Consider the following 11637-nt stretch of genomic DNA (forward strand, 5'->3'; position numbering starts at 1 on the left):
AAAATAATAAATAATAAACTATTCACTAAAGTACATATTATTTCAAAGAAGCTACTTATTATAATTCTATTATCCTAATAACATCTATCTTTATTTTTTTATAATTTATTTACTTATTTTTCTTTTACACAAAAGCACAGTACTTATTTTATATATTGTTCTTTCTTTTCTATTCCAATAAAAATTGAAATAATTAAATAATAAAATCTTCACTAAAACTTTTTTATTGCATAGTTTTTCTTCTTATTGAAAAAAACTTATTATTTTATTAGCAAAATTAAAAACTTATTATTTTATTAGCAAAATTAAAAATAATTATAAAAACTATACATAAAATCACCAAACAATGTCATAAATCTAAATCACAAAAATGACCTTGAGGCCTTGGGGTCATGCAAGAATGGCGCTATGGCTATTCTTCCACATGTTGTGCATGAAAAGAATGGCCCTATGGCCATTCTCTTGGGTGCCCTTGGATGCCCTAGGGCCATTTATATTGTGCAGGCCATTCTTGGCATCCTAGGGGCATTCCCAAATCTAAAATTTGAATTTCAAACTAGAACTTTTTCGTCAATTTCTCAAATCAAATTTGAATTTTGAATTTCAAATTCAAATTATAATCTTCCCGCCTTTCTCTTTTGTGCATAATGTTTTCTCCCTCTACTTATATCAATTTTGAAATTTGGATTTGAAACCACCCTCATCTGTAATTTTTCCACCCATCTACGTCCAACGCTTCTACGTTACATCATGCAAGAATGGCCCTTGGGCCATTCTTGGATGCCTCCATGGCCATCCCAAAATGACCTTGAGGCATTGGGATCATGCAAAAATGGCCCTTGGGCCATTCTTCCACATGTTGTGCATAAAAAGAATGGCCCTATGGCCATTCTTGGATGCCCCACAACCATTCCAAAATTCACTGGGGCCATTCTCGAATCGCACCCACGTTAGGTATGCACGGAGGCCATTTTTGCACCTGTTATGCATGAAAAGGATGGCCCGGTTGGGTGGCACCAAGGATATGCTAGAATGGCCCTAGGCCATTGTTGCATACACAAGAGCATCAAGATTGGCCCTAGGGCCATTCTTGGATGCCCCATGTCCATTTCCAACATAGCCTATGTGCCTTGGGGTCATGCAAGAAATGGCCTTGAGGCCATTCTTTGATGCCCTAGGGCCAATCTTGCATGCTCTTTATTTGCCATGAAAGAATGGTCCTAGGGCCATTCTTGCATCGGTTGTGCATGAAAAGAATGGCACTTGGGCCATTCTTGCACCTATTGATTAGGTAAAGGATGGCCCTATGGCTATTCATGTTTGCCCAAGAGCATGCAAGAAGGTCGGGAGGCCAGGCTAGAATGGCACTAGGGTTGCATGCACAAGAGCATCAAGATTGGCCCTAGGGCCATTCTAGGATGCCCAAGAGAGCATGCAAGAAAAGAATGGCCCCATGGCCATTCTTCTTGGATGCCCAAGAGCATGCAAGAAAGTTGGGTGCCACCAAGGCCATGCTTGAATGGCCCCATATCCATTATTGCATGTAGAAGAGCATCAAGAGTGGCCCTATGGCCATTCTAGCATGCCCAAGAGCATGCAAGAAAATAATGGCCATAGGGCCATTCTTGGATGCCGAAGAGCATGCAAGAAAGTTGGGTGCCACCAAGGCCATGCTAGAATGGCCCCATATCCATTATTGCATGTAGAAAAGCATCAAGAGTAGCCCTGGGGCCATTCTTGGATGCCACATGGCCATTTCCAACACGATCTATGCTTGGGGTCATGCAAGAATGGCCCTCAAGCCATGCTTTGATGCTCTAGGGCCAATCTTGCATGCTCTTTGAGGCCTTTAAGGCAAAACAATGACCTTATTTGCCATGAAAGAATGGCCCTTGGGCTATTCTTGCACCAATTGTGCATGAAAAGAATGGCCCTTGGGCTATTCTTGCACCAATTGTGCATGAAGAATGGCCCTGGGGCCGTTCTTGCACGTGTTGTGCATGAAAAGAATGGCCCTATGGCCATTCTTGTTTCCCCAAGAGCATGGAAGAAGGTTGGGTGGTACCACTACTATTCTAGGATGCCCCATGATCATTTTTGCACCTGTTGTTGTAGAAGAAAAGAATGGCCATGTGGCCATTCTTGGATGCCCAAGAGCATGCAAGAAAGTTGGGTGCCACCAAGGCCATTCTAGACTGGCCCTATATCCATTTTTGCATGTATAAGAGCATCAAGAATGGCCCTAGGGCCATCTTAGATGCCCCATGGCCATTTCCAACATGATCTATGTGTCTTAGGGTCATGCGAGAATGGCCCTGGAGCCATGCTTTGATGCTAGTATGGCCAATCTTATATGCTCTTTAAGGCCTTTAAGGCAAAACAATGACCTTATTTGCCATGAAAGAATGGCCCTTGGCCATTCTTGCACCGGTTGTGCATGAAAAGAATGGCCCTATGGCCATTCTTGTTTGCCCAAGAGCATGCAAGAAGGTTGGGTAGCACCAAGGCTATGCTAAAATGGCCCTAGGGCCATTTTTGCATGCATAAGAGTATCAAGATTGGCCCTAGGGCATTCTAGGATGCCCCATGTCCATTCTTACACCTGTTGTATAAGGAAAGAATGGCCCTAGGGCTATTCTTGGATGCCCAAGAGCATGCAAGAAAGTCGGGGGCCACCAAGGCCATGCTAGAACTGCCCCATATCCATTCTTGAATGTAGAAGAGCATCAGCCCTAGGGCCATTCTTGGATGCCCCATGGCCATTTTTAACATGACCTATATGCCTTAGGGTCATGCAAGAATGGGGACATACATACCTTTCTAGCCATTCTAGCGCTTTTAAACATACCCTAGTATTATGAACAAAATTGAGTGTATTATGTTTTCATCCTTTGAGATTTGCACGATCTACTCTTGACACTATGATGTTATCATTGATAGATATGGATGCTCGACCTGGGGACAAGGTCTTTATGATGCTAGCAAGTGAATGTGTTGGAGTTGGTTGCATCTCTAGAACAGATCCAGAGATGTTTTGCAGTGGCTCTAAGATCGGTCAAGGGAATGTGTCTATGTTTGTAGCGAAATGTGTAAAGGCCTTCCCCTTCCAACTATGGATGCAAGAGTAAGAGGTGCAGATTGGACTTCTGTCCGTTGGCCTAAAGTTATGTTAATGCCTTTTAGAGATTCTCCAAATTTCGGAGAGCAAATGGAAAATATAGATGGACAAGCCAGTCCTATGGAACCTCCAATTGTGGATGCTATACCAGTGACATCTTTAGAGTCTGACATCAGAACTCGAGAGGCTTGAAAGAGCAAAAATGTCCTTTTATGGGATGAGAGCAACACCCAAATGATGTACAAGGGTTTGATACTGTATGTGCTTCCAGAAAACTATGTCAACTTTGAACAACTTGGTGAGCATTGCGTAGCTGTTGCTGTTGTGATAGGGCGCAAGAGGGTACAATAAGTGGAAATGGTTATGAGGTGGACAGCATCAACTTAGTTAAGTGGCCTATCAAGCAAATTACAATGTTAGACAATACTCCATTGCAACGCTATATGTAGCCTTTGAAGACATGCAAGGTGATGGTGGCGATTAGAACACAGTTGAGTATCCAATAGTGGCTCAGGAAGGACACAGATTCAGCATGGCAGCTGCAAGTGACATTGATTGGTATGATCACTCTCATGGACATGGGGAGGGGCATTACGGTCACTTTATGCTAAATGGGTTATGGCCATCGGATCCTAATCTCGCAATTGGATCAATTGCATTATGTTTGCATAACCTAGAGCGGTTGGATAAGCACCCCCTTGGTGATCTAGCTCTACAGATGGGGCTTCAAGGAGCAATGTTTCACTTCTCCATACCTTGATCTCAAGGGAAGCTTTAGATTACCACTATGATACTGATGGTAAAGGGCTTATTGTCTAGAACGTATCGAGTGACAATTCACATGAGAAAATATGGAAAAACTATAGCAGAATTTTCTATCATTACGAAATGAAATTACGCATAATAAATTTTATGCTAAAAGTGGAGTTTTGAGAGTTATTCATTTACTAGAAAATAAAGAAGGTTATGCACAAATTTTATAGATTCATTTAATTTATGAGAATTATGAAAATGATTATGGATATAATTCATTTAGATAAAAATGGATTAGTAGGTGTGCATAAATATTTTATGCTAAAAGAGGGATTTCCATGATATTTTATTTTGGAAAAATAGAGAAAAGAATGTGAAAATATTCATAGGGGTACATCGAGAAAACATAGATAAATTTTTAATCAGAAAGAGGAATTATGGGTATAATTGATTTTGTAAATCCCATGAGATCGTATGCATAACTCTTTTATTCAAAAAGAAGAATATTGAGCATATTTTATTTTGGGAGAGTTGAGAAAAGAATGTGAAAATATTCATAGAAATGCAGTCGAGAAAACAGTCTAGATTCTCGAAAAATAGAATCTTGGGTACATTCTAAACGGGAAAAGGAATTCCCAGAAACATGCTTAGTTGGATGAATGTAAATACTTGTGAGACTGACTTATTCCTAGATTCCCTGGGGGAAAGAAATCTGGAATTCTTGAAAGGATCGAGGATCCAAAAGTGGATGGAAATTTAGACAATTAAATTGAGTTGAGAAAAAGTTACCTTTAATTGAGCCAAGTAATGGCCGAGACTTAAAAAGTTACCTTTAATTGAGCCAAGTAATGGCCGAGACTTAAAAGTTTTGTCAGTATAAAAAGTAGAGTAACTGTACTTTTAACCTGGTTGATGTGGAACAAAGATTCTGATAACTAGATCAAGGAAAGTTGATAATCAAAAATCGACTCGCTCAAAGCGAAAAGAGACCACCTTGTTTGTGGAAATTGGATTGAGGTGAGAAAAGGATGTGGAATGTGTGGAATGATGTGGAGTGATGTGTGGAAGGATGTGGAATGTGTGGATTGATGTGGCTGATGTGGATCGATGTGTGGATTGATGTGGATTAATGTGGTTGGTGTGGATTGATGTGTGGATTGATGTGTGGGTTGATGTGGATTGATGTGGACGAATGTTGAATGATGTGGAATAATGTCGAAAGATAAGGGATGATAATAAATGATGAGGATGATATGGAAAGATAGGAATTGTGTTTGGAAACTGTATCTGCATGTGAAACTTGTTTTTTAAAGATTGTTTTACGTCAAGAATGCTAGGGGAAGCATTTTGACTATCTCATGGAAGGAAGTCAGGGGACCTAAGTGAAAAATGTTGCAACAGTTGACGGAGAGTCAAAGAAGGATGTCTTGCATGGAAAGATCGGCCGAGGTCTTGACCAGCCTCGATTTGGTTAAAATGGTAAGCTTCTGTTTCGGTGAATGAGGGGCCAAGGAAGCAGCCTATGAGTGAAGCACTAGGTCACCTGCGAAGGCGCCTAGAGGGTGCTGACCATATCGTGCTCGGGCTCTAGGTTGCCCCCCACGATACCCACGTGTGCATTGAGCAAAGAAAATGAGTTGGAGTTGTTTTCTGAACAAGGGCATGGATTTGGTTGATTGGCCTTTCTAGTCTTCAAAAACGGATGAGTTCATGGCTCTTTAAATGGATCTTATTATTTGGTTGATCTAGCTGACCTTCAGCATATGGATTTTATGAGATTATACTCCTAGGTACTATGAGCCAAGAACTATTGAAAAGGCCCCCAAGTGAGTAGGTGGTGAGCATTTTGGTTGCCAATGATGCCATAGGTACGCTGAGGAAGGAATGAATGGAATATGGATTTTATGGAAAAATCTTGATTATATTCCTGGGTATTATGGGCTAGGAACTATTTAAAAAGTCCTTGAGTGAAGTACTAGGTGAACCTAGAGGGACTAACCAAGTGGTGAGCATTCTAGTTGCCCATGATGCCCCCATGATGCCATAGGTACGCCGCCGAGGAAGAAATGATTGAAAATTGGACTTGGAACTGGAATACTGAGGATTATGATGGAAACACTGTGGTTTTATTTATTTATTTTGCAATGCTGTTTTGGAAATAGTTGAGTCTAAGAAAAGGCAATTTCATATTGTGCATAAGTGGTGTGTCTATTTAATTTTTGCATGAGAGCTGGCTAGGGAGCTTGGGAACTCTTTTCCCTGGTACCCTGGACAAAACATAACCAAATTTTTATAATGGGTCCTATCAATACAATGGTTGGGCGGTTGGCTAACCCATGGGATTGGATGGGGTTAGGCTAGATCGATGGATTCCTATAATAAAATTCAATTCTGTTCAAGTTACGACAGCTGAAGTAAGTCACAAGATAATTCTTATTCTATGGAAAAGAATCAACGGCTATGCTCTTTTGATGGGGGGAAAAGTGTTGGTCTCTATGAACCAAGTGCAAGTTCCTCTTTGATTCGACCATGTGACCTCTGCAGGTTCGGTCAGAATACAAAGGATAGTTAAGGCTCTTGACTACATTAGAAGATTTTCCTAGAGGAATCGCCTATGCTTTTTGGGCGAGGGAAGTTTTTTTGGGTTCGGTGTTGGAAGAACTGAGGGATTAGTCTCTTGTCCGGACATTCGTGGACGAGGCCTCAAGTCGGAAGCTCTGCCCTGGTGGGTGTGAGGTTGCTACTTCCCCTGCCAGCACTCTAGAGTTCAATGCGCAGAGAGGGCAGGGATCTCATAGCTGGTAGTATCAGAGCAATTTGGTTGAAGTTGATAAACCAAGAAGCAAGAAATGTCAAAAATTTATGAGTTACCAGTGAAAGATTGTAATTGTGTGTTGAAATTTGTACGAGTTGATATTCAGAATGGAGATTCATAAATTGGGAATTGGGTTTTAGATAGAAGTACCGCATTTGTGTGAAATCTCCGACTTACTTGAGGCCTAGATATGATGGCATATGCCTTATAACACCAAGCTGTGAATACATGTATATACCGCGGGTATGACTGTAGCTCTATATTGATAATATATACGAGTGAATCTAAGACCTTAAAGTTATGAGCAAAAATGCTATCCTAGATGATGATTTTGAATGCTGGTTGATATGATTTTAGAAATCTGGTTGAAAATTGATGAATTGATTTGGATTTTGATTAAAGGATGATGTTTTTTTTTTTGAATTCTTGTTGAAGTAGATGAGTTAAATAAGTTATGATAATGATGAATGGAGAGAATTCTAGTAAATGATGTTAGTAGCTTGGTAGACGATCAAGACTTTCAGCATATCACTATGGGATTAGTGGATCGTGTGATAGATTGTTTGTAGCTTGACCTTTGGCCCAGTGGTGGATGCAATTGTGGAATGACAAATTGAGAGCCTGTATAATTAAAATTTCTGTGGGGAATGTTCAGATGTAATTAGAAATTACTAGTCTGATGGACCATTACTGTGTTAAGGATATGAATGATCTATTTTCTGATAATGAGTTCTGTATGTCTCTTCTTATGGAAGGGATCTTTATCCCACGATTCTGAGAGGGTTGACCAAACTTTAAGGAACCCCAGAATCAGTTGGATTTAAAGTTTAACTCCTTTGGATTTAAATTATAAATAAAGTGGCCTTTTCACCTGAGATTCTTGAGCGTCTTATTAAGTTAGAAAAAACAGACTTGACAAAGAAGAGAAAGAGTCCCACCCCAGATAGTTGCACACAGTAAGAGCCCCCACAATAGCTGATGTAGTGGAGGAAGAAAGAGGACGGATAGATTTATGTCACCATTGATGATCAAGTCTAAAATCTTTAGTTCTCTGTCACATGAATTTGATTTTTGGAATTAAGTATCACCCCGGGAGTAAGAAGATGATTTTTATCGTCGAGATTATCCTCCAGCTGACGAGATGAGGACATCTCGCATTTTTTAAGTGGGGTAGGATGTAAGATTCCTCTCTCTAGCTTTTAAGATGTAAAGATATAAGAATATCCCCTTCAGTATCTTGTAATTATCCTCCCCTTCAAAATGGAAAAAGATCTTGTTTTTCCTTGTTTTTGGTCTAGAGAGAGGTAATACAATTTTAAAATATTTTTAGATAAGTATTTTCTTCCAGTCATAGGAAGCGATCCCCTATGAGCTAAGAACTATTGAAAAGGCCCCTGAGTGAGCAAGTGGTGAGCGTTCTGGTTGCCAATGATGCCATAGATACACTAAGGAAGGAATGAATGGAATATGGATTTTATGAAAAAATCTTGATTATATTCCTGGGTAGTATGGGCTATGAACTATTGAAAAGGCCCCTGAGTGAAGTACTAGGTGAGCCTAGAGGGACTGACTAGGTGGTGAGCATTCTGGTTGCCCCGATGATGCCATAGGTACGCCGAGGAAGGAATGATTGGAAATTGGACTTAGAATTGGAATATTGAGGATTATGTTGGAAATTGGACTTAGAATTGGAATACTGAGGATTATGTTGGAAACACTGTTGTTTTATTGCAATGCTGTTTTGGAAATAGTTGAGTCTAAGAAAAGGCAATTTCATATTAGGTGCGTAAGTGGTGTGTCTATTTAATTTTTGCATGAAAGCCGACTAGGGGGCCTTGGAACTCTTTTCCCTGGTACCCGGGACAAAACATAACCAAATTTTTAATGGATCCTATCAATATAGTGGTTGGGCGGTTGACTAACCCATGGGATTGGATGGGGTTAGGCTGGATCGATGGATTCCTATAGTAAAATTCAATTGTGTTCAAGTTACGATAGTTGAAATAAGTCACAGGATAATTCTTGTTCCATGAAAAAGAATCAACGGATGTGCCTCTTTTGATGGGAAAAAAAGCGTTGGTCTCTATGAACCAACAAGTGCAAGTTCCTCCTTTGATTCGACCATGTGACCTATGGGTTCGGTCAAAATACAAAGGATAGTCAAGGCTCTTGACTACGTTAGAAGATTTTCCTAGAGGAATCGTCTATGCTTTTTGGATGAGGGAAGTTTTTTCCGGGTTCGGTTTTGGACAAACCTAGGCATTAGTCTCTTGTCCAGACATTCATGGGCGAGGCCCCAAGTGGGAAACTCTACCCTACGTGTGAGGTTGCTACTTCCGCTACCAGCACTCCAAAGTTCAATGCGCAGAGAGAGCATGGATCTCACAACTCCACATTAAAAATTTGGAAAGATCAATATTTTCCTAAAGCTTCATACTTTAAGAGAATGGTATTCTCTTAAAAGTCAATATGAAATTCCTAAAACAACCTTCTCTCCACAAAAGTGTATATTTGATGGGCATGATCCTTTCAGTAGTATGAAAGAGTGGATCTAGAAATACAACTCAACAATCAACATTAGAGGCACATGTTGGTGAAACTAGTTGACATAGACGTTCCACCAAGTTACTACAGCAAGCCTTTGTAGCATAGCCTGGCTATGGGATGTAATCCGAGCTTTACAAGGTTTCATGGTTTGTAATATGTTTATTACCAAGTAAGTGACACCATGAATGAGCTTATGTATTATGAAAATGAGCTTACATACCATGAAAGAATTCTACCAATGAATATAATTTACATGAAAAATGAGATTATATATAGTCACTGATGAGTCCATTGGTTAGGCACATCATGTCGAATCAAACCATGTGTTGAACTCGGAAGAGGATGAAACCAAAGGCTAAGCCGGCCAAGATGCCAAGGAAGATACCCACGTTGTAGGACATCACAGCAAGCATAAGCAAGTAGCCAGATGCAGCACTGAGGACATGGACGGTAGTCATGAGCACGACACGGGCCACTCTCTTTTGCAGTAAGGATCCGACACAGCCCATGACGACGGTGGCCTTTCCGGCCTCTAGTTCAAAGGGGGGTGGCGAATCGGCCAGCAGCGCCACCCTTCTCTTCAACTCTGCAAACCATTCGTGGAAGAGAGAGAGGAGGAAGACGGCGGCTATGGTTAGTATGTAGGCTCCTGGGCTTTGGCTTGACCACTCCGAGAAGAGAAGCTGAACCTTGTAATCAAAGAAGAAATAGTTGTGCGTCGAAGGCATGGACACAGAGTCGTTTGTCGGCATCGCCGGATAGTTCATCGACCCATCAGCCGGAGGGGTCATCGCCATACCGTTCGTCACAAACGCCATAATTAAAGAAACTCTCTCTCTCTCTCTCTCTCTCTCTCACACACACACACACACACACCCCTCTCTCTCTCTCTCTCACACACACACACAGTCGCTCTCTGTTAGAGGAATTAGAGAGAGAGATCTTGACGCTTTGCAGAGAAACAGGAGACGATGAAGAGAATACTGGCACGGTACTACACGCCAGAAGAAGGCGATAAACAATGCTGATGCAGTTTATAGGTCATTGCGAACATGTGTCTGAGGGGCAAGTTCCAAGCTGCCGGCATCGCTGAGACCCTTCTCGTGGAGACATTACCAAGGCACTTTTTTAAGTATTAACCTATTAACAAGAGTACTCTCTTGTTAGTGTCATATATTAATTACTTTTTCCACCCATTTATATTTCAGGCTAAGTGACATATATATTAATTAGTGCCCACATGCTAAGGTTCAAACTAAGGTTTGGACCTTAGCGTGGCTGGCTCAGCACCTCCGCCCAACAGTCGGCGGGCTCAGCACCTTCCCCCAACACCTCCGCCCAGCTCAGCAGCTCCGCCCAACAGTCGGGCTCAGCACCTCCGCTCAGGAGTCGCGCCAAAGAGAGAAGCCGCACGAGTGGAACTGACGAAAAAGAGAAGAGAGACTCGATTGAAAAGAGAAGAGAAGAGAATAGAAAAGAGATCGCCCTCTAACCCTCCCCACGCGGCATCTCCACATTTTTTTTAAAATCCTTTGCCCTAAGGTCATCCCACCAAGGTCCCATCAATTTCCTCTTCTCTAACTAATTAATTAATGTAAAAGAGAATTTTGGTCCCATATTAGCAAGGGTACTCTCTTTTGAAAGGAATTGACACTTAAGATGATGTTTGAAGATGTTTTCAAAGCATTCTAAGAGGATTCAATGCCTTAAAGGCACTATTGAGGAGATTTTGCATAGCCACATGGTGCTATTGCCATCCTTGGACAATCGAAGGTTGCTTGCTACAATTGCTTCTTCTTTTTTGTTTCTCTCGACCAATAAACAAAATGTGGCCAAGGAGGCTTTGGTATTAAGTAGGAAGCAAATGGTACTCTTCCTTAAGTAGGAAGAAAATGGTGGCAATTTGGTGGACATGAGCTTTCATGTAGAGGTAAGACTTTAATTGACCTACTTTGTAATGTCATGGTCGTAGCCCCTTTTTCAATCTCCTTTCATAGCACACCTCAAAATTTTATTTCCAATAGTTGATTTTTTGCATTGCCTGACCATGATGCTCGTTGCTTGTCCACTTTCCAAAGAAAGGTGTGATCGGCAACAAAAACTATCCATTTCTCACGTCATGGTCTAGGGCCGTGGGATAATTAATTTGTGTTTTGCATTAAAACTTGAATGATGCCACATTAGCATAAGGGAGTAGAGCCCAAACTAGAAATAAGGAGATTGACCCCATGGTCTTTAAATGTTTATACACTTCTCCTTACCCAAAAATTTCCACTCTCATGCCCTTGCCCATTTCATAGGGAAGGTTGGTTAAAACAAAGTAGATAGGCACTTTTTAACCAATCAAATGCTTTCTCCAAGACTAGGCTTGGGTAATCCATAAATTAGATTCTCACACAAATAA

At 41.0% G+C, this 11637-nt stretch overlaps 1 protein-coding gene across 1 annotated transcript; it reads right to left on the reverse strand.

Annotated features, from left to right (window-relative positions):
• Positions 1–9417: 9417 nt before the first annotated feature.
• LOC147608316 (copper transporter 5-like) lies at positions 9418–10522 on the reverse strand. Its single transcript, XM_086789388.1, has one exon. It carries the CDS (start codon positions 10049–10051, stop codon positions 9548–9550), a length of 504 nt encoding a protein of 167 aa, XP_086645514.1. The 5' UTR covers positions 10052–10522; the 3' UTR covers positions 9418–9547.
• Positions 10523–11637: the final 1115 nt, after the last annotated feature.

Source organism: Cibotium barometz, chromosome 53 (genome assembly GCF_041138505.1).
Source record: "Cibotium barometz isolate CiBa-2024 chromosome 53, ASM4113850v1, whole genome shotgun sequence".
NCBI classification, from domain to species: Eukaryota; Viridiplantae; Streptophyta; class Polypodiopsida; order Cyatheales; family Cibotiaceae; genus Cibotium; species Cibotium barometz.